The 24,404-nt window shown below is 45.7% G+C and overlaps 1 protein-coding gene across 3 annotated transcripts in view; it reads right to left on the minus strand.

The window, feature by feature from the left end:
- Nucleotides 1-1,246: 1,246 nt before the first annotated feature.
- The window catches only part of abl1 (c-abl oncogene 1, non-receptor tyrosine kinase), a 176,006-nt gene continuing 152,848 nt past the window's right edge, over nt 1,247-24,404 (minus strand). For all 3 annotated transcript variants that reach the window (XM_078226238.1, XM_078226240.1, XM_078226239.1), the window contains exons 5-11: nt 16,578-16,662; nt 13,443-13,620; nt 12,146-12,330; nt 11,195-11,347; nt 9,105-9,194; nt 7,307-7,477; nt 1,247-2,980 (exon numbers count right to left, since the gene is read on the minus strand). In XM_078226238.1, coding sequence (XP_078082364.1) covers nt 1,254-2,980; nt 7,307-7,477; nt 9,105-9,194; nt 11,195-11,347; nt 12,146-12,330; nt 13,443-13,620; nt 16,578-16,662 — 2,589 coding nt within the window. In that variant the 3' untranslated portion in view covers nt 1,247-1,253. The remainder of the gene's footprint in view (nt 2,981-7,306; nt 7,478-9,104; nt 9,195-11,194; nt 11,348-12,145; nt 12,331-13,442; nt 13,621-16,577; nt 16,663-24,404) is intronic.

The following is a 24,404-nucleotide window of genomic DNA, read 5'->3' on the forward strand; positions in this document are numbered from 1 at the left end:
ATAAAAACCAGCCGCAGCCCAGGACGACATTGGCTTTCTTTAGGCAATTAGGGCTCTGGCTGATTAGACTGCGCGGTATTAGGCGGCACGGTAGCACGGTGGTTAGCACTGCTGCTTCACAGCTCCAGGGTCCCGGGTTCGATTCCCGGCTCGGGTCACTGTCTGTGTGGAGTTTGCACATTCTCCTCGTGTCTGCGTGGGTTTCCTCCGGGTGCTCCGGTTTCCTCCCACAGTCCAAAGATGTGCGGGTTAGGTTGATTGGCCAGGTTAAAAAAATTGCCCCTTAGAGTCCTGGGATGCGTAGGTTAGAGGGATTAGCGGGTAAAATATGTGGGGGTAGGGCCTGGGTGGGATTGTGGTCGGTGCAGACTCGATGGGCCGAATGGCCTCTTTCTGCACTGTAGGGTTTCTATGATTTCTATGATTCTATGAGAAGTGGAGGACTGTTATTTGATGCTGTCAGCTATGGCATTCACTGCACTCTCAGGAAGCATTGGACTCTTGCTAACCAAGCAGGTCGGGAGAGGGCTTACCACGACATCAAGTATTAAGTGTGCAGCCACGGTTTTAAAATCCGATGGTCTCATACCACGGAGAACGCTACCTTTTAAAGAGCGTTAACAGCATTTATTGCAGTAATTGTATGCAGCTCCTGTTTATTCTTCAGCACTAAACTGTGCAGCCTCCTCTAAAAGATCAAGGGCAAGCAGTGAAAGATGAATAGTAGTGAGGGCTGAGGTGCCACTGATATGCCAAAGTATCTGGTGACACTTTTAGTTAACTAATCAGTTCATGTGGAATAAAGCGAGTTTCCTTCCCCACCGTCTCTCCCAACATCCCCCTCTCCTTAAAGGGTTTCAACAAGTTCCCGGATTTTAATGAACAGAAGTGGATTTTTTTTTCCCTGGGCGGAAAGGGGTTGACACAAGTCACCATTTCAACCTTTCTATGTTGCTCCCATAATAACTCAGTGCTTCCAAATACAGTTTACTGGACAGGGAAACTATGTGATAACAAAAGCCCTACGAGGAGGTAACTGGAGCAGACATGAGGAATTTATAGAGCCACTCAGCAACAAATGCCATGTTTCTGTGCACACTTCTGGCAGCAAGCAGCCAAATTCAAGTCCTTCTCCTGATTCTGTCATACTGTTGCGGAGTCTGGGAGCAGCTTTGTGTGTAGATACATCCCCCAATGCACCCACCCCTCCCCCAAACCCCCTCACTTCCCCACACCCCCCCCCTGAGCCTTTGCTACCTCTGCACGATATCACTGATTTCTTTCACAGATGAGAGCAGCTTGGTAAAGTCCTGGCTAGCCGAGCAGATCTGGAGCTGGCGGAGGTTGCTCTCCAGTTTGTTGATGGCCTCCCTGAAGGCAAACTTATTGCGCATCTGCTGGATGGAGTCTACGTAGCTGGTGCAGAAGGTGTAGAGGTTCTTGGCTGCCTCCAGCACTGCGCTGTGACTGGCCATCTGCTCCGAGTTCTTGTCGATGGCCACCCGCAGCGCCTCGGTGCTTTCCAAGACGGTGTCCTTGGTGATGTTGGCACTGGCCAGCCTCTCCGGCTGCAGCCGCGTCTTGCGCAGGGAGACTCTGGTGGAGATGAGGGGGATGAAGGCTGTAGCGGTGGAGGTTTGCTGCTCGGCGCTTGGGTTTGTCAAGGCGGGCTGTGCGGAGGATGAGGAGGAGGCTGATGGTCTTGCTGAGGACTGGGGCTTTGGTGTGGAGTGGAGGGCTGACCTTTTAACCGCGTCCCCTGGCGGGGAGGGCTTCATGGTCTCACCACTCAAAGTGTCCACGGATGGCTTGGGTTTGACACCCGCTGCACTCTCACCTGCGGACTCATGGGTCGGACTCCGAGGCGGCCGAACGGATTTTGTAGCCGGCGGAGGAGGGGGAATTGGTTTGGATTTCTGTATTTTGCCCCGGTCCCTGACAGGAGCAGACAGCAGCTGCTCTGGAGCCTGCTTGAACCTTCGGGCCCTCGAGTCCTCAGTAAGCAGGTTCACCCCCCCCAGGAATGAGGTGGAGCTCTGTTTCAGTGCAGGAGGAGCCAGGCTGGAGGAAACATGCTCCTGGGGGGAAGCAGAATTTAAGGCACAAATCTTCCCACCCTCGTCCTTGAGACTGGGGCTGCTGGTCACCATGGCTGCCGCCTGCCTACGGACAAGCTTTGGAGTCGATGCCGGTGGGCTTGAGCTTGGACTGGACTCCAAGTTACCAAAAACATCGTCATTTAACTCGTCCGTTTTTTTTGGTAGCCGAGGAGCAGCAGCCAGGCTTCCCCGAGGTACCGTGTCCACTTTAGTCTCGTTCGTCCTCTTGCGAGGCAAGGCTGGCTTCTCATTCCTGTCACAAGCCGAGGCCAGGGCGGACTCGGTCTGCTTCCCCACAGACTGGAGATCCCGGGGCAGCGTCAGGGCCTTCCTCTCCATCTCTTTGTTGCCTGGGGGCATTGAGGATGCAGAGCAAGATCTCATGAAGCGCTTGGAGTTGGGGATGGGTTCCTCTTCATTCCCCACTTTGCCTGAGGCGATTGTGCTGGACTTCTTCAAGTGAGGAGAGAAGAACCCAGTTGTTCCCAAGAAGCTTCCATTGGCAACTCCACCACCTCCATTGTTGGCATTTTGTGTCCCAGTGCTAAATGAGTGCTGCAATTTGCTTGGGTCGATTGGGTCAAGAGGTGCCACACTATTGATAAAGGCTCCATTGTTGGCATCTTTACCAGTTGTGCTGGTGTCCTCCGCCACCTCTCCCTTTCTTTCCGACTGCCCATCCATGTCACGGAAAGAGCTGCTGCGTTTGGGAGGGGCGGGCGCCGTCTTCTTCTTCTTTTTGATGAAGGAGCTGAAGATGGAACTGGATTTGCCTTTTTCCTTGGTGAAAGACTGCAAACGCTCGTCGTCCAAGTTGCTGTCTGGATCTCTGTCCTTGCGAGGCAGCATTGGAGAAATGGCCATTTCATGGTCCCCGGAATCTGCACACAGAAACACAAACATAAATACCCACTCCCTGCTCTGCACAGGATTATACGCTGGACAATCAAACATTTCCTCAGTTTGGATGAAAGACTACCAAACTGAAATTTTAACTCTGTTTCTCACCACAGGTGCTGCCTGGCCTGTTATTTCCAGCATTTTCTGTTTTTATAACAAACATTACTGGGCATCCCCAAACACGTGATCATACTGACTTTAGATCCAATTCTTCTACAAATGTCAACCCTCTGTCTGATCTTGTGTGTGGAGGGGAGGAGGAGAGTTAGTACTATGGTTATTTGTGTGGGTGGGGAGACTGTGGGCAGGGAGAGGTGGGTCTGCACCGGAGCTGTTTGCGTGGGTGTGATGGCCTTTGTTTGTGTGGGTGGTGGAATTGTCTACATGAGTGAGATGGGAGCTGGAGAGAGGGACCTGCATTCAAATCCAGCTCAGAGAAATAGGATGAAGGGCCTTCGATAAGATGTTAAAAGTTAAAGTTCATTTATTAGTCACAAGTAAGGCTTACATTAACACTGCAATGAAGTTATTGTGAAATTCCCCAGGAAAAAGATGTGTTTGGATGCATCCAACCCAGTTCTGAATGGGTATGGACCGACTATACTGGATCACTCCGTATGTAGCAGTAACTAGCAGCTTCACTCAGAGGCCACAGTGTGTCTGCTAGAGACATGGGTGAAGCAGGGGGGAACCTTCCTGGGATTGAAGCAAAATCATTTGTGGTTCAGTTATAGGAGATTTACTGAGTTGTGTCTCAAATGGAAAGTGTACCGTTACATTCCCCTCACTTTGATCAGCACAAATGGGGAGAAATTATAAATGTTAGAATCATAGAATCCTTACAGTGCATCGAATCTGCACCGACCACAATCCCACCCAGGCCCTATTCCCATAACCCCACATATTTACCCAGCTAATCTCAACACTAGGGTCAATTTAGCATGGCCAATCAACCTAACCTGCACATCTTTGGACTGTGGGAGGAAACTGGAGCACCCGGAGGAAACCCACGCAGACACGGGGAGAATGTGCAAACTCCACACAGACAGTGACCCGAGGCTGGAATTGAACCCAGGTCGCTGGCGCTGTGAGACAGCAGTGCTGACCACTGTGCCACCCCACTACTACACAGTAGATATATCATTCAGTATTCATAGAACATAGAACAGTACAACACAGTACAGGCCCTTCGGCCCATGATGTTGTGCCGAACCTTTTCCGAAACCAAGATCAAGCTATCCCACTCCCTATCATCCTGGTGTGCTCCATGTGCCTGTCCAATAACCGCTTGAAAGTTCCTGAAGTGTCCGACTCCACTATCACAGCAGGCAGTCCATTCCACACCACAACCACTCTCTGCGTAAAGAACCTACCTCGTACATCCCTCCTATATCTCCCACCACGAACCTTATAGTTATGCCCCCTAGTAACAGCTACATCCATCCGAGGAAATAGTCTCTGAACGTCCACTCAATCTATCCCCCTCATCATCTTATAAACCTCTATTAAGTTACCTCTCAACCTCCTCCGCTCTAAAGAGAAAAGCCCTAGCTCCCTCAACCTTTCCTCATAAGACCTACCCTCCAAACCAGGCAGCATCCTGGTAAATCTCCTTTGCACTCTTTCCAGTGCTTCCACATCCTTCTTATAGTGAGGTGACCAGAACTGCACACAATATTCCAAATGTGGTCTCACCAAGGTCCTGTACAGCTGCAGCATAACCCCATGGCTCTTAAACTCAAACCCTCTGTACCTAAACACTAACACACTATAGGCCTTCTTCACGGCTCTATCCACTTGAGTGGCAACCTTTAGAGATCTGTGGATATGAATCCCAAGATCTCCCTGTTCCTCCACATTCCTCAGAACCCTACCTTTGACCCTGTAATCCGCATTCAAATTTGTCCTACCAAAATGAATCACCTCGCACTTATCAGGGTTAAACTCCATCTGCCATTTTTCAGCCCAGCTCTGCATCCTATCAATGTCTCTTTGCAGCCTACAACAGCCCTCCACCTCATCCACTACTCCACCAATCTTGGTGTCATCTGCAAATTTACTGATCCACCTTTCAGCCCCCTCCTCCAAGTCATTTATACAAATCACAAATAGCAGAGGACCCCGCACTGATCCTTGTGGTACACCGCTGGTAACTGGTCTCCAGTCTGAAAATTTTCCATCCACCACCACCCTCTGTCTTCATAGAAATCATAGAAACCCTACAGCACAGAAAGAGGCCATTCGGCCCATCGAGTCTGCACCGACCACAATCCCACCCAGGCCCTACCCCCATATCCACCCACTAATTCCTCTAACCTACGCATCTTAGGACACCAAGGGCAATTTTAGCTTGGCCAATCAACCTAACCTGCACATCTTTGGACTGTGGGAGGAAACCAGAGCACCCGGAGGAAACCCACGCAGACACGAGGAGAATGTGCAAACTCCACACTTCTATGAGATAGCCAGTTACTTATCCAATCGGCCAAGTTTCCCTCTATCCCACACCTCCTTACTTTCTTCATGAGCCGACTATGGGGGACCTTATCAAACGCCTTACTAAAATCCATGTATATGACATCAACTGCTCTATCTTCATCTACACACTTAGTTACCTCCTCAAAAAATTCAATCAAATTTGTGAGGCAAGACTTACCCTTCACGAATCCGTGTTGACTATCCTGGATTAAGCTGCATCTTTCTAAATGGTCGTAAATCCTATCCCTCAGGACCTTTTCCATTAACTTACCGACCACAGAAGACTAATCGGCCTATAATTACCAGGGTCATTCCTATTTCCTTTCTTGAACAGAGGAACAACATTCGCCACTCTCCAGTCCTTTGGCACTATCCCCGTGGACAGTGAGGGCCCAAAGATCAAAGCCAAAGGCTCTGCAATCTCATCCCTTGCCTCCCAAAGAATCCTAGGATATATCTCATCTGGCCTAGGGGACGTTTCGACCTTCAGGTTTTTCAAAACTGCGAATACATCTTCTCTCAGAATATTTGCCTCCTCCAGTCGATCAGCCTGTATCACACACTCATCCTCAAAAACATGGCCCCTCTCCTTGGTGAACACTGAAGAAAAGTATTCATTCATCGCCTCTCCTATCTCTTCTGACTACATGCACAAGTTCCCACTACTGTCCTTGACTGGCCCTAACCTCACCCATGTCATTCTTTTATTCATGATGTGGAGATGCCAGCGTTGGACTGGGGTAAACACAGTAAGAAGTTTAACAACACCAGGTTAAAGTCCAACAGGTTTATTTGGTAGCAAAAGCCACACAAGCTTTCGAGCCTCGAAAGCTTGTGTGGCTTTTGCTACCAAATAAACCTGTTGGACTTTAACCTGGTGTTGTTAAACTTCTTACTATTCTTTTATTCCTCACATAAGAGTAAAAAGCCTTGGGGTTTTCCTTGATCCGACCCACCAAGGACTTCTCATGCCCCCTCCTAGCTCTCCCAAGCCCTTTTTTCAGCTCATTCCTTGCTAACTTGTAACCCTCAATGGACCCAACTGAACCTTGTTTTCTCATCCTTACATACGCTTCCTTCTTCCTCTTGACAAGACATTCCACCTCTTTCGTGAACCATGGTTCCCTCACTCGGCCATTTTCTCCCTGCCTGACAGGGACATACCTATCAAGGACATGCAGTTTTTGTTCCTTGAACAAGCTCCACTTTTCATTTGTGCCTTTCCCTGACAGTTTCTGTTCCCATCTTGTGCTCCCTAATTCTTGCCTAATCGCATCATAATTACCCCTCCCCCAATTATAAACCTTGCCCTGCCGTACGGCCCTACCCCTCTCCATTGCAATAACGAAAGACACCGAACTGTGGTCGCCATCTCCAAAGTGCTCTCCCACAACCAAATCTAACACTTGGCCCGGTTCATTTCCCAGTACCAAGTTCAATGTGGCCCTGCCTCTTGTCGGCCTATCCACATATTGTGTCTTCGGCCCCTGGGTATCTTATTGATTGCGCTATACAAAATGCAACTCACTGTTTAAAACAAGAGGTAATAAAAATGAAATAAAGTTGCAGCATTTAAATGCTGGATTCCAGCAATCTGTGCGATTAAACTAACATGCAAATAAAGATTAATTTTGCTTTCAACACAATATGATACAATGAGAGAGGTGGGAGGAGGTTCAGGTGCTGCATAAATGTCAGTATAGACTGGCTGAGCCGAATTACCTGTTTCTGTAAAAATTAATGTCAAGAGTGATTTTCAGGTTCAATGTGTGACCCTCCTTTCGTTACTTACGCCTCCAGTGCAGTTTCACATCTAATGAGAGACGTACCATGTTGGCTCAGGACTTTAAATATCGTATGCGATGCCTCCTGGACTTCAATGGGCTCTTTGCTCTCGGTCGTTCTGCGAAGGGTACGTGTTTTGGTCGGCAGTTCCGGTGCCTGGGGCTTGTTGCTGCCGCAGCATTTGCCTCCTTTCTTTCCCAGTTCTTTCTCAACCTCTGTAAGGGAAGCGACAAGGATCAGCAGCTCATCCCGGGACTGTTAAAACAAGGACATTTTTCAACTTCTGCTTACATCGTGATAGGGTTTTCGGAACTAAATAAGGATGGAGATGTTCAGACAACTTGCTCAGTTTCTCGACCAGCTGGACATCCAGAAATTTACCATGGACCAATTAAACAAGGAAGGTGCTCAATGTACAATGTTTAACAATTTACTGATTTACAAAATGTAAAACAGTGCACCATGTAATTGCTTACCTGACCGACAAATATCAGATTTTTCACACACAAACTAACGGAACTTGCTATGCTGATCCAATTCATTGGACACAAAATATTTAGTAGTATATTGAGCACTTAGTGCTGCAAATACCGACATGCATCCAATCACTGCCAGTGAATCCTGACACGCATCCAATCACTGCCAGTGAATCCTGACACGCATCCAATCACTGCCAGTGAATCCTGACATGCATCCAATCACTGCCAGTGAATCCTGACACGCATCCAATCACTGCCAGTGAATTCTGACACGCATCCAATCACTGCCAGTGAATCCTGATACGCGCCCAATCACTGCCAGTGAATCCCGACACGCACCTAATCACTGCCAGTGAATCCTGACACGCACCTAATCACTGCCAGTGAATCCTGACACACACCCAACACAGCCAGTGAATCCTGATGCATGCCCAATCACTGCCAGTGAATCCCGACACACGCCCAATCACTGCCAGTGAATCCCGACACGCACCCAATCACTGCCAGTGAATCCCGACACGCACCCAATCACTGCCAGTGAATCCCAACACGCACCCAATCACTGCCAGTGAATCCCGACACGCACCCAATGACTGCCAGTGAATCCCGACACACGCCCAATCACTGCCAGTGAATCCCGACACGCACCCAATCACTGCCAGTGAATCCCGACACGCACCCAATCACTGCCAGTGAATCCCGACACGCACCCAATCACTGCCAGTGAATCCCGACACGCACCCAATCACTGCCAGTGAATCCCGACATGCACCCAATGACTGCCAGTGAATCCCAACACGCACCCAATGACTGCCAGTGAATCTCGACATGCACCCAATCACTGCCAGTGAATCCCGACATGCACCCAATGACTGCCAGTGAATCCCGACACGCGCCCAATCACTGCCAGTGAATCCCGACATGCACCCAATCACTGCCAGTGAATCCCGACATGCACCCAATCACTGCCAATGTATTCTGACACACACACAATCACCCTCTGTAGATACTGGCATACTCCCGTGACCCTCTGCAAATTTTAACAAATATTTACGTTCCATAAAAATTTGCCTGCAGAAACTGGGACACTGCCATGAACTACTCTAAATATTGGCACAATTCCAATGGACATGTCCTAATTATTGAAATTCTGCTCTACAGATTTATGATGCTATCCCATCATGGTAGATAAAGGTGATAAATTAGTAAACAGTATTGAAGTAAAGTGCATGGGAGTTTGCAGAGAGAAATAAAAGGATGTAGAAATTTTGTTTGAGGCGTGTGCAGCCTTGGAGGGACTGAAACCAGCAAACTCTGCATCCTCCTCATATAGCCCAGTCTGTCCTCCACCACCAGCACTTACCTTCTGATATGCTGGATTCTTGGAACATTGTATCAAAAGCTCGATGGATGTCTGCAAATGATGGTCGGTCCACTGGGTTCCACTTCCAACCTAGACAAGAGCATCATGATTAGAAGTGTTCTTAGTAAGGTAAAGCTTTCCCATCCAACAGTGACACCATGGCCTCGAGTGACTGTTTGTGTGGAGTTGGCACGTTCCCCCCGCTGTCTGCTTGGGTTTTCTCCGGGCTGTCCGGTTTCCTCCCACAATTCAAAGATATGCGGGTTAGGTGGATTGGCCATGCTAAATTGCCCCTTGGAATCAGGAAATTAGCAGGGTAAATTTGTGGAGTTACAGGGATAGGGTCTGGGTGGGATTGTTGTCGGTGCAGACTCAATGGGTCAAATGGCCTCTCCCTGCACTGTTATGGTTCTGTGATTCTGAAAACTAACCCATCTACTGGCATACTGATGAGGAAAGCAAACCGGTTTCCTCTGTTCCTACCGCAGGTGAAGCCGAGAGTTAAGCCCTCAGCACCATCTGTACACAGAGCAGCTAACTGAAATCAAAGCTCCACATGCACCAATGTTTTTCGGCCCAGTCTGGCTCTCAGCATTCAAACCATTGTTGACTTCATGATCATCAGTTGTTGAATCGACCGTCTTTATTTAGAGAGAGGTGAAATTGTGGCACTCACCACCACAAGGAATGGATGAAGCACGTAGCATGGAAGTATTTTGAGGTGAAGTTAGTTTAGAACCAGAGGGAGTAAATTTAGAAAATTTATTTTAAATTTAGAACCATCCCAGTGGATCCTGGTACAGTGAATATATTTGAGGAATTAGATTTTAAATTGGTAATGGGTTGAAGGGTTATGGGGAGAAGGCAGGAAAATGGGGATGAGGAGCATATCAGCCATGATCGAATGGCGCAGTGGATGGGCCGAATGACCTAATTCCGCTCTTTTATCTTATGAACTTATGAGAAAGAGTAGAAGGGCCAGTTTACACAGTGAGATAAAGCAGGATAACAAACACCAGCACAGACCTGTAGGTTTGAATGGCCTGTGAATTCTCTGTAAAGTGGTTTACTTAAAACACAATGCAGTTCTTCGCATTTTGATAATGCGACCCTATATTTTTTGATCCTGTGAAGTAGCATGAGAGGTTTTACTACATTAAAGGTGCTATATAAATGCAAGCTGTTCCTACTGTTATGGGAGTGTGTTCTTAGTGGACTATCTTTAATTAAGAATATCAGAAAAAACACAGCAAGTGAGGTGACTCTTCCAAACCGCAAGAGGAGAACTTGTGCACATGGTGCGAGCAAAAGCTGCAATTCATTTTTCAGTCAGGAGAATAATCAGAAGGTTTTTTTTTAATGAAAGAAAAATTAAATGCTAGAAAACTACAACGGAAATGTAAACATGCAGTTTTCTAGATATTCATACTGTTTGTATGAACTATAGGCATCGAAGAAAATGGAAATCTTGGTCGATTGTCTCTTGGAGAGTTGTGGTAAGAATGCTTCCGTATAATAAGTGTGTGGACTGAGTATTATTGGTTGGGCCTCTAACTGAAGAGAGGCCAGCATCACTTCAGCACCTTCAGTGGCTCGAGGATGAGGGGTAAACATAGAATCCCTACACAGTGTAGAGGGAGGCCCTTTGACCCATCTGGTCTGCACCGACTGTCCGACAAAGCATCTTACCTAGGCCCTACCTCCAGCCCTATCCCCGGAACTCCATGCATATATCCTGTTAATCCCCCTAACCAACACATCCTGGGACACTAAGGGGCAATTTAGCATGGCCAATCCTCCTAACCCGCACATCTTTGAACTGAGAGGGGAAACCGGAGCACCCGGAGGAAACCCACACAGACACTGGGGAGAATGTCCAAACTCCACATAGACAGTAACCCAAGGCTGGAATTGAACCCAGATCCCTGGCGCAGTGAGGCAGCAGTGCTAACCACTGTGCTACCTAACATAGGCAGTTATCAAAAAGCATGAACACAGGAATTTACAATAGGAAAAGCTGACCAGGTAATGTACACTTTTATATGATGCACAATCTAAATTTGCCATGAATGAAGTCTTTGCGTACTCACATGCTCGCATCAACTCGTAGACTTTCTCTGGACAACCCTCTGGCCGCTCCATCCTGTAATCCTTTTCCAACAGGTCATAAACTTGTGAAAGGTCAATACCAGGATAAGGGGACATGCCATAAGTCGCAATCTCCCACAGGAGGACACCAAAGGCTAGGGGAAAGTAACATGATATATCTGAACTAATATAATACACATAACGAGATCATTTTCTTTGCAGCAGTTCCCTAACTCGAGCAGTTGTAGTATAATGACAGACCTTTAATTACCTCATGAGACACACTGGTCTCCTTCACATAGCAAGGAGAGTAAAAAATGGTCACATCACTGAAGATGCTCAAGAGAAACAATGGCAGAATGAGGCAATTTCACATTTGTAGTGTTTAGGACCCCGTAAATGAATGGTAGGTCAATGTCGATATTGTTTAATACCATCCCTACTCTTTCTATCCACTCAGCAATGAGCCCTGACAACGCAGCCAGAAGGTGATGGGACTGGGGGAGGGGAGAAGCATTTGAAAAGTTAATTGGATAAACACACAAAGTTGAATGGGCAATGGGGACTAGCTGGGAGGGCACGATTGTCGGCACGGACCGGTTGGGCCGAAGGGCCTGTTTCCGTGCTATATTGCTCGATGACTCCAGTGGAAGTAACTGCTGGAAATGCAGCTTCCTGACATTACTGGCATCAATCAACCCACCCACAGGCAGCAACCATAATCAACTAGAACTGCAAAACACAACGCAAATAAGCGGGGGGAGGACGAAGGGGAGACGGGGAAAACAGGGAGAGCCAGCAAGCTCATTGTTTTTGCTTTAACAGAGCGATGTTTCTTTAACCAGAGTTAATTATTCCAACCCCCCCCTTCCCACACACACACACACAGACATTCCATGCAAGAATTTTAACAATACATATTATGAATATTCAGCAGCAGTTTATGTACTTACCCCACACATCGGATTTGATTGAGAATTTGTTGTAGGCCAGACTCTCTGGAGCTGTCCATTTAATGGGAAATTTTGCCCCAGCATGGGCTGTGTACGTGTCTCCCGTCATCAACCTACTTAGCCCAAAATCAGCCACTTTAACCAAGTGGTTCTCCCCTACCAGACAGTTCCTCGCGGCAAGATCCCTAGGAGAAAGTACAAAGAACAGGAGAGAAAGTTACAAGAGACAATTAGACGCTAGAAAAGGTACAGGGAGAATTAGATTGCTAGAAAACTACATTTGCCTGTGAAGGATGCACAGGTGATTTGGGTGGCACAGTGGTTAGCACTGCTGCCTCACAGCGCCAGGGACCCGGGTTCAATTCCGGCCTCGTGTGGAGGGACTGTGTGGAGTTCGCACATTTTCCCCATGCCTGTGGGGATTTCCTCCGGGTGCTCCAGTTTCCTCCCACACTTCAAAGATGTGCAGGTTAGGTGGATTGGCCATGCTAAATTGCCCCTTAATGTCCCAAGATATATATAGGTTAGGGGGATTAGTGGGGTAAAATACATGGGGTCACAGGGATAGGGCTCGGGTAAGAGTCGGCGCAGACCTGATGGGCTGAACGGCCTCCCTCTTCACTGTAGGGATTCTATGACTCCCACACTCCAAAGATGTGGGGGTTAGGCTGATTGGCCATGCTAAATTGTCCCCGAGTGTCAAGGGGATTAGCAGGGCAAATATGTGGGGTTACTGGGATAGGGTCTGGGTGGGATTGTTGTCGGTGCTGCTTGATGGGCTGAATGGCCTCCTTCTGCACTGTAGAGATTCTATCATTTGCAAATAACTACACTGTCCAGATTAAAGGACAGAGATTCAGCACGTTTAACTCACAGCTATTAATTCCCTCTCCTCAGACAGATGTAGCTGTAGAAAGTAAATCACGCTCTAATGACCAGTACATACTGCGATTGTCCAATTAATGACCTTGCTTTCAGAAATCATTCTGTAAGTGGATCTTTCACTGCCATGTGAACATGTTACTGCAGCAAGTGAGCAGTGAACTCAGTTACACAGCGTTCAGGCTGTTTCTGCACGAGCAAACAGCTTAGACCTGTCCAAGCCAGTGTTATTTTAAAGACTGCAAATACCTGGCTAGGATAGAGACAGCTGGGGTAATTTTAATGCTGCGATCTATTCAACAAGGAGCCAGAGTTTAAAAATAAATTTTAAACATGACAATTTGCTCCAGCGTATCTCAATCCTACTTGGCGAAATTAACCACAGCCGAATCGATTGAGTGCGAGGACAAGGTACCTGTGAATGAAATTCTTCTTCTCCAAATATTCCATCGCAGAGGAGATCTGAGTTGCCATGTATAGCAGCACAACAGCATTCACCTCCTCCTTGTTGCAGTCACGCAGGTAATCCAGAAGGTTACCGTGAGTCATAAACTCTGTGATGATATAAAACGGAGGCTCCCGGGTACATACACCTTCGGGGAGAAATGACACAAGGGGCTTATTGTAAAAATGTGTTAACATTCTACATAGTGTTCAAATTCAACAGGCGAGTGAACAGCTGCTCAACACTCACTTGTGCACAGAAACTAAATCCAAAAAAACATTTTCATATTGTGTTGTCCGATAGAATCTATGTTTCCCAACATTCAATGGGACTCATTATTCTGACATTTGAAAGATGGCTTTCCAATCATAACATTGCAAAGTTTTGAGGGGAAGACTAGTGTTCGGCGTAACCCAGTCTCCACTGGGTTGCGATTTTGGAATAAGGAACTCTGTATCCCCTTTTCTAACAGGAATTCACTGTTTTATTAAAAGCCTGCAGTTGGTTTCTGTTAACTCTTAGTTACAAACCTACGGAAAATGACTGGCAGGAAAAGATCAGCTGATCCATCAAGTTGTTGGTCATCTGTCCATCAATTCTCGCTCAGTCTTGTGACAAAAAAACTAATGGACTTGATGCCCTTAATTTTGAAACACGTCCCCAAGTCTACAAATCCAAGTACCCACCAGCAAAACCTTCCTGAATTTAATTTCCCCACATCACTGAAAATTTGAGAGTCTATCAAGTCCCAACAACAAGAACTTGCAGTTATAGAGCACATTTAGCACAGTAAAACATCTCAAGCTGCTTCCTCACTTTCTCTTTTAAGTCATTTCATAAAACCTAATTCTCTGACCCAAGCGTTTGCTCACCTGCCCTAATATTTCCCTATGCTGCACAATGTCAAACTTTATTCAATAATGTTTCTGCCCTGGGACATCTTCCAAAGTTAAGGGGGCTATATAAACACAAGCTATTTTGATTAAACACAATCTGACACCAAGCCATCAAATTCCCCTCAACTTGCTTTCCTGAAGACTCAAGAACATGACCCTCTAACTTCAGCCATCAGTTCTGCAGTCTCCCCTTGAACTCCCTGTGATAACTCTGTATCCTTTGGATAAGAGCCCAGAATTAAGGGCTATTCACAAAAATGGTTCGATCTGTATTTCTTGCAAACCAAGACTTTAGAACCATTGGGCAGCCAGGTCTGTTCCTTTGCTGTTAACATAGTGTAAAAACTTCAAAAGGCTAAATGTTTTTCATCTAAGAGTTCTTTTATTACCCTAATTGTACCCAGTAGTTAACTGTAGTAAAATAAGAACCTAAGTGGGGTAGATGGACAGAGAGATCTGAGGGGATACAGATACACAAATCACTAAAAGTACTGTCACAAGTTAAAAGGGTCAAAAAAGCAAATAAAGCACCAAGGTTCATTTCTAGAGGGATCAAAATGAAAACAGAAAAGTCATCTTAAACTATACAATCTTGGTTAGACCTCTCAGAGTAGAGAACAGTTTATATTTTTAAAAGGGCATAGAGACACTGGAGGAGGTATAAAAATGGTTTACAAGGATGACACCAGAACTGAGAGATTATGCAAATCAGGAAGGATGAAGGGGTTGATGTATGAGGAGAGATTAAACAGTTTGGGCTTGTCCTCGCTGGAGTTTAGGAGGATGAGAGGGGATCTGATCATGATATATAAAATTTTAAAAGGGATCGATAAGAGTAAATGTAGACCAAATGTCTCCCCTTCTGGGGCAATCTAGAACAAGAGGTCGCAGGTATAGGTTGAGAGGCGATAGATTTGAAACTGAGATGAGGAGGAACTACTTCTCGCAGAGGGTGGTGAATTTGTGGAACTCGCTGCCCCATAGCGCGGTGGAATCTGAATTGTTGAATGGTTTCAAGGAGGAGATAGATACATTTCTAATTTAAAAAAGGGATATGGGGAGCAGGTAGGGAGGTGGATTTGAGACCAGGGAGAGATCAGCCATGATCTGATTGAATGGTGGAGCAGGCTTGAAGGGCTGAATTTGCCTGTTTCTGCTCCTAATTCCCATGTTCCTATGTTCGTGACAGGCTGGAGCTCTTCTCTCTAGAAATTATAAAGAGGTTTAAAATCCACTTGTGCCAGAGTCCAAAACTTGGGCACATAAATAGCCACTAATAAACCCAACAGGGAATTCAGCAGGAACTTCTTTACTTAGAGAATGCTTAGAATTTGAAATTCACTAATGCAATGCGCAGTTGAGGCAAATAGCTTCCCTTAAACACAGCTAAGCTAAGTGAGTGCTTGAGGAAAAAAGGAATAAAAGGTTCTGCTCGTAGGGTTAGATGTAGAGGTACGGGAAGAGGTTTGTGTAGAGAATAAACACAGCTCAGGCTAGTTGGGCCTGTTTCTATGCTGCACATTCTGTTTAACTCTGTACAGTTCTGCTATACAGTGAACTGTTCCGTCAGGAAGTGCCTACATTGCCTCAGAAGTAATTAAACATGTAAAAACGACAAGATACCCAGGAATTTATTCTCAGGACATATTTACTGTAGTTTAAAACATGTTGAGATTAAGACCATGCTTAAGATGCAATGCTTTGCAACAACACCCATGTCCAGTAAATTCAATTGAAACTGCAAGCGCCTTGCAGTCAAGTTTAATTTCAGAGCTGCTGACAGTACACGGAGCTTACTATCCTCAAGATTCGCTTCTCAATGATAATTCAGCACTCGAGAGGCGGTTTTATTCACTTAAATCAAATATCATTCAACTGGCAGCCAGTTATTCTGTTATAGGTTTAGTGAAGGCCTCTGCTGGTATTTGATTCCACATTGGAGTTATTCACTCAAATCTCATGCCCCTTTCCTTCCTTATATCCTTTAATCTAGCCCTTCAAATACTAATGTAGCTTCCTCTTTCACGCCATGTTTGAATGAGATCCCATAGCCTCTTCCGATGATGCTGGATGGCGGGGGGAGGGGGAAGGTTGGTGGTGGTGGTGGAAAGAGGTCGTGAAACCAATGGAGACAAATTCTCTTTCTCAAAAGCAGCGTACTCAAACACTGGCACCAGTGTAAAAGGTTACCTCACCTGTAAAGACTTACCTAGCAGCTGTACCAGATTGGGATGCTTAATTTCCTTCATAACTGCGGCCTCTTTCAAGAATTCTTCCACTTCCATAGTATCTTCCTGCAGAAAGAGAACAGCTCTGCATTAAGTGTGGATGAGCAAAGAGGGCAGGGATGCTGATACCGTTCACATAAGAAATAGGCAGCTTGATGTATCTGCTACTAATCTTCATTGTTGTGCTGTGGCAAAAGACTATGGCAGGAGTGGCCTCAATCTCAACTCATTGCTGGTCATTCACTCAGTTCTGTAACTGAAACGTTAGTGCCGTTTGCACTTAAAGAACGTACTCTATCTTTTGCAGCCTTTTGTTCGCAGGACTCATGTACTAAGATGTTATAAGTAACAAATGTACACACAAAGTTCCAGTCAAATGTGGAATAATGGATGGAGACAAGCAAGTTACAATTTCATAATTAAGTGCAACATATCATACTTCAACATAACACCTATGGGACGTGGCTGAAATTCAAGTTCTGCTTAATATTCTCTACAGCAAAAGAACCAGGCAGGAGATGAGAAATGTTTTTATGCAGCAAGTTGTTGGGATCTGGAACACACTGCCTGAAAGGGCGGTGGAAGCAGCTTCAATAGTAACTTTCGAAAGGAAATTGGATAAATACTTAAAAGGAAACATTTACAAGGCTAAAAGACAAGCAGCTGGACCAACTGGATGAGTCTTTCAAAGAGCTAGCTGGCATAGGTACAATGGGCTGAACGTCAATCGATGATTCTGTAAAGAACATAGAACAACTACAGCACAAACAGGCCCTTCGGCCCACAAGTTGCGCCGGTCGTGTCCCTACCTACCTAGGCTTATAAATAGACAATGACCCAAGCCAGAGGCTCAAATTTATACAGCACCTCATCCTGTACAGAGATTTCTCAAATTGCCACCTGAAACGAGTTACGTTGAAGCAGCAACTTTATGCAAGAACACAGCGAGTAACCAATTAAACCCCTCATTTTCACTCAAGTTCTCGGCTTCTGTTGACTACCTGGGCACTTCTTTCAATCTTATCCCATTACCATCACTTCCTTGAGTGCAGCACCTTATTGTGCACCCTATCAAACAAACTATTTGACCTATCTATATTGCAATCATTTCGTAAGAACTCCATATTTGAGCACTGAGTTGAAAGAAGCCCTTAAATTGCTGAGCAAAGTGGAAACTTTGTGTGGTTAGGAAGATGAGCCGTGGGTAGATTGTGCTGCCATGTGGTAATGTTTACTTGTCCTTGGGATGTGGGTGACACTGACAAGGCTGCATTTATTGTGCATCCTTAGTGGCTTGGAAAACATTAACTGACCACGTAGTGCGGAACTGGTACCACACACCAGCTAGAGGTGGCAGCGCATATGTCAATTGGACGATTTAGTGCTAGCCCAGAAAACTATATTTTGAGTTCAACTTCACAAATTGCTCTGCAGCATTTGAACACAGGAATTGTTTAAAGGTCACAAGTAGGCTTACAATAACTCTGTAATGAAGTTACTGTGAAAATCCCCTAGGCGCCACACTCTGGTGTCTGTTCAGGTACACAGAGAGAATTTAGCATGGCCAATGTAATTCCTGTGGGAGGAAACCAGAACACCTGAAGGAAACCAATGCATACATGGGGAGAGTGTTCAGACTCGGCACAGACAATGACCCAAGCCAGGAATCGAACCCGGGTCCCTGGCGCTGAGAGGCAGCAGTGCTAACCACTGTGCCGCAAGTCAGGTACAGTGACTACTAGGCTAAAGTACATGGGAATGTTCTATCAATGCTATTGTCATGCCAACGTCCATTAAAATCACTGTCCACAAGACTCTGTTGCCTATGACACTGTCAATACACTAGAACATTGATTGAAAATGTCACTGATATATATTGGCCATGGAGACAAATGCTTCGAAGTTACACACACATCTGATGTAATTCAAGGAAAACACAGCAGGAACCACTGGAGTCAAGAGTTGTTAATGCAGCAGCTCAACAGAAAACAGGACTGGTTACACTCTCACCCACTATCTAGGCCAGCCTTTGATTGAATTCCCTCTACACTGGAATCAACTAAATTCTACATTTTAAAGAAATGTGCAATAACAGGAGCATCTAGTTCACTGCTGGGTTACATTCAGAGTTTGCAATAACTGATCCATAGATCTGATGGGTGCAACTCCAAAAACTTCTCAGAAGGATCCAGTCCATTTAGAACAAAGAAAATTACAGCACAGGAACAGGCCCTTCAGCTGTCCAAGCCTGCACCGATCATGCTGCCCGTCTGAACTAAAACCCCCTACCCTTCTGGGGACCATATCCCTCTATTCCCATCCTATTCGTGTATTTGTCAAGGTGCCCCTTAAAAGTCACTATCATATTTGCTTCCCCTACCTCCCCCCGGCAGCGAGTTCCAGGCACACACCACCCTCTGTGTAAAAATAACTTACAGGCTTGGAACCACAGAATCGGTCCATCAGCTGTTGTATCTGTGTGGGCTCTTTGCTACAGCAACACAAAACTAATCTCATGACCACGCTTTTTCCTGTTGCATCCTCCGCTTTAAATGTTTAACTACTCTGTCCTTGAAGAATACAATGGTCTCTCAAAGACTAATTTGTTCTGGTGTTGAGGTGCCTGGTGCAAGATGAGAAACCGCGACAATTTTAGTTAGAAAAGATTACCAGTATTCTACCTGCTTATACAGGATTATGGCAAAATTCTGATTTGAAAATGGCGCACACAATGAGCTTCGTCAAGAGGGCACCCCCCTTTATACTGTCACTGCACTGACCCAGTTATCATGCCTGATTAGGGTCTGACCTGTCACACGAGTGAAGGATAGCAAAACTCTTCAGAGCATGGAGTGTCCCAACCTCACTTTGCATTTGGTTCAGGCCTGATTCATAAAGTCATAGAGGTTTACAGCATGGAAACAGGCCCTTCGGCCCAACTTGTCCATGCCCCCCCCCTTTTCTAAAAAAAAAATCTCTAAGCTAGTCCCAATTGCCCGCATTTGGCCCATATCCCTCTATACCCATCTTGCCCATGTAACTGTCTAAACGTTTAAAAGACAAAATTGTACCCGCCTCTACTACTACGTCTGACAGCTTGTTCCAGACACTAAAAGACATGCTGCAAAGGTTTAACTCCTGATGGCCATGAAAAATTACTAAATGCACCCTAACTGAAAAATGGGAAATTTAATAAAAGGCTACAAGAGAGACATTGTCCAGTTCACTGCACAACTATCTTTCCACTGATGTTCACTTCCAGGAAAATAGCATTACAAATGCTTTCTTCTAATCTTGAAAGCAATTAAGACACACAGATAAGATTGTGAAAATAGAAAGCATAAACCTGCTTTTCTATAGCGCCTTTCACATCCTCAGGATTTCCCAAAGCACTGCAGAGCCAATGAAGTAAGTCTTAAAAAGTGTAGTCACTGTTGCTTTGCCAGCAGATTACACATCAAATTTACACAATTTGTAAACGGTCCGGTTTCACAAACAGCAGTTAAATACATGACCAGATATGGAAGAAAAAGAGGATAGTGGCACAAAGTGTACTGCTTTTTCAGACGGCCAGCACCTGGATACGATGGCCCAAAGAGTCTCCTTTTGGGCTGTATTCTAGGATTCTATTATCTGCTGCAGGCCGCACTAAGGGAGGAAAGTTGGCTGGGGCACTGGGCGAACTCCTCTGCTCTTTGTTGGTAGCTCCAGGGCAACCCTTCTGTCCACCTCAATAGACAGATAGGGTCATCGTTTAGCACAGAATTATAGACTGATGCAGCAGAGGAGGCCATTCAGCCCATTGTACCGGTGCTAACTTTTCAATCACGCTCTACAGATAGCTTCACTCCCTGGGTCTTTTCACATAGCCATGCAACTCTTTCTATTTCTTATTCAAAAGACAGCATCAGTGAAATGTCAGGCTAGATTACACACACAAGCTGTGGAGAGGTCTTTGAATCAATAACATTCTCACTGTGCAATTAACTTGTCAACACCGAGCCCAAGCTTAATGTAACTGATCTATAGTATGTGGAACAATGCCTTGTTATCTAGATTTGGGCCCTTCTGCAGACTTCTCAGCTCCCCATAGCTCAATGCCAACAGACCCTGCACCAATGTTGTGGCTTGTTTATTACCCACTTTCAGAACAGGTGACCGGTGGCAACTGAGTTAATCTACGTCACGCTGAAACAATTCTCCAATTCTAATGTTGATCTTGCCAGCAAGTGAGGACAGTGCAAGTTGTTAGGGAGTCTCTTGGGTGTTAAATTTCATTGCGGTAGGATGTGTAACATCCATAGAATCCCTACAGTGCAGGAAGAAGCCACTGGGCCATCGAATCTGCATCGATCTCTGAAAGGGCTTCCCACCCAGCCCTCCCCGCTACCCTATCCCCATGACCCCGTGCATTTACCATGGTTAATCCACCTAACCTACACACCTTTGGACTGTGGGAGGAAACAAGGAAACCCACACAGACACAGCAGAATGTGCAAACTCTACACAGACAGTCACCCAAGGCCGGAATTGAACCTGGGTCCCTGGCGCTGTGAGGCAGCAGTGTTAACTACTGTGTCGCCGTAAGAGAACTAAGATGACTGATCGGTGGATTAATGGGGCTTTGAAGTTTGATTAAGTCAATGATTCAAACATACCCTACACATCTCTAACTCCATTCCAGAGTTAAAAGTGGATGACACTTGGTAATAGACACATGAGAATCATCTGCTCAAAATCATCACCAGCTTCCTTCTCATTTGCAACTTAGGGCTGTGAAGCTCCTTGGGGTGTTTTATAATGTTAAAGGCACTATACAAATGCAAGTGCTTGTTATGCTCGTTCAAGAAGAGATAACCCATAATATTAAGTGGATAGGTTCAATATAGAGTCAGAGAGGTCTACAGCATGGAAACAGGCTCTTTGGCCCAACTTGTCCATGCCACCCAGTTTTTACCACTAAGCTCGTCCCAATTGCCCGCATTTGGCCCATATCCCTCTATACTCACCTTACCCATGTAACTGTCTAAATGCTTTTAAAAGACAAAATTGTACCCGCCTCTACTACTACCTCTGGCAGCTTGTTCCAGACACTCACCACCCTCTGTGTGAAAAGATTGCCCCTCTGGACCCTTTTGTATTTCTCCCCTCTCACCTTAAACCTATGTCCTCTAATTAGACTCCTCTACCTTTGGGAAAAGATGTTGACTATCTACCTAATCTATGCCTCTCATTATTTTATAGACCTCTATAAGATCACCCCTCAGCCTCCTATGCTGCAGAGAAAAAAGTCCCAGTCTATCCAACCTCTCCTTACAACTCAAACCATCAAGTCCCGGTAGCACCCTAGTAAATCTCTTCTGCACTCTTTTCGGTTTAATAATATCCTTTCTACAATAGGGTGACCAGAACTGCACACAGTATTCCAAGTATGAAGGCTCTCATTTGATTACTTAAAAGCTGGGGACACTCCAATGTGCGGATAATTGAGGTTCCGGCCAACAGGGGAGATTTTTCACCAAGATCCACCCTCTTGTAATGACGTGTCAATGTTTCTTGTGCGAGTCACACTGAAGTCATCGCCTCACATTGCTGCCATAGCCAACATGTTCAAAAAGTCTCTCAAAGCAGAATGCAAGTCTGAACGATAAAAGCTATCAGCCTATTTCGGGTAACATTCACACACCAAGTCGAAGCACAGTACAATTATTTCACCCGTTGAATTCTGGGGAACAACATTGCAGCATTATGAAAAATAAGAAAAAATCTTATTCATCAGAATGTCAGTTGATTGCATCAGATTATCCATCTGAATATACTGCACTAAGATTTCTAATCACTAGACAGCCTGCAAGATTATGCTCAGGTAGAACACTAGGTGGGGCTCATGGCACACTCAGGAACAACGTGCAGTACAATTGGGCACGACACTGCAGGTTTTCAAATTGGATGGAGTTTATTTGAATTTTGCTGATGAACATTGTTCTCCCATACCAGGGGAGCTATCCCGACTTCAAGTGATGAATTGTTGGACACCTGATGCCATGAACTCTCAGGTAGATCAATGACATTAAAGATTAGAAAGAGTGCAGAAACGATTTACTAGGATGCTACCGGGACTTGATGGATTCAGTTATAAGGAGAGGCTGGATAGACTGGGACTTTTTTCTCTGGAGCGTAGGAGACTGAGGGGTGATCTTATAGAGGTCTATAAAATAATGAGGGGCATAGACAAGGTAGATAGTCAATATCTTTTCCCCAAGATAGGGGAGTCTAAAACTAGAGGGCATAGGTTTAAGGTGAGGGGAGAGATACAAAAGGGTCCAGAGGGACAATTTTTTCACACAGAGGTTGGTGAGTGTCTGGAACAAGCTGCCAGAGGTAGTAGTAGAGGCGGGTACAATTTTGTCTTTTAAAAAGCATTTCGATAGTTACATGGGTAAGATGGGTATAGCGGGATATGGGCCAAATGCAGGCAATTGGGATTAGCTTAGGGGTTTAAAAAAAAGGGGGGGCATGGACAAGTTGGGCTGAAGGGCCTGTTTCCATGCTGTAAACCTCTGTGACTCTATGACTGGGGAGAGGCAGAAGCCAGGGCCATCAATATTGGACAAAATTGAACAGGAAGATTTTTCAGTCACAAGACAACCACGCAGTCGAGCTAAAAGCCTTGCCAAGAGTGGCAAACTTGCATCTATTGCACGGGGTGCTTCCCTATGCTATAATCCAAGCTGTGAATAACAATATCCTTCAGCAACTTGAGTCATAGTTAGGGTTGGCATGGCGGCACAGTGTTAACATTGCTGCCTCAAAGCTCCAGGGGACCCGGGTTCAACTCCCAGCTTGGGTCATTGTCTGTGCGGAGTCTGCAGGTTCTCCTCGTGTCTGCTTGGGTTTCCTCTGGGTGCTCCTGCTTCCTCCCACAGTCTGAGACTTGTGCTGGTTAGGTGCACTGGCCGTGCTAAATTCTCCCTCAATGTATCCGAACAGGCGACTAGGGGATTTTCACAGTAATTTCATCGCAGTGTTAATGTAAGCCTACTTGTGACTAATAAATAAACTTTAAACATATTTACTGATAACTACAAACTGCTCCCAACTCAATCATCCACCAAAAATCATCTCCAACAGGAGACAATCTATCTCCCCATGACGATGGCAAAACCATTGCTGAACTCCACTATCAATATCCTGGGGCAGGTTACCACTGAACTGTGTGTATAAATACTGTGGCTACAAGAGCAGGCCAGAGACTTTGAAGTCTGAGGGTGTAGAACTCACCTCCTGATTCCCCAAAGTCTGTCCACCATTTACAAACAACAAGTCAGTAGTGCGATGGAATACTCTCCACTTGCCTGAATGAGTGCGGCTCCAATAACATTCACACTCGACAGCATCCAAGATAAAACCACCTGCTTGACTGGCATCCCATTTACCAATTTAAATATTCAATCCCTCCACCACGTGACACACAGTGGCAGCTGTGTGTACCATCTACAAGATGCACTGCAGCAATTCACCAAAGCTCATTCAACAGCACCTTCTAGACCTCTACTTTCTAGAAGCACAAGGAGAGCAGATGCATGGGAACACCACTACCTGCAAGTTTCCCTCAAAACCACACACCATCCTGACTTGGAACTATATCGCCAATCTTTCGCTGTCACTGAGTCAAAATCCTGGAACTCCTTCCTAAACCGTGGGTGTACCTGTAACAGATGAACTGCAGCCGTTCAAGAAGGCAGCTCGCCTCCACCTTCTTGGGATGTGTAACAAATGCTGGCCTTTACAGCAACAATCACATCCCA

This window comes from Mustelus asterias, chromosome 13 (genome assembly GCF_964213995.1).
Source record: "Mustelus asterias chromosome 13, sMusAst1.hap1.1, whole genome shotgun sequence".
NCBI lineage: Eukaryota > Metazoa > Chordata > Chondrichthyes > Carcharhiniformes > Triakidae > Mustelus > Mustelus asterias.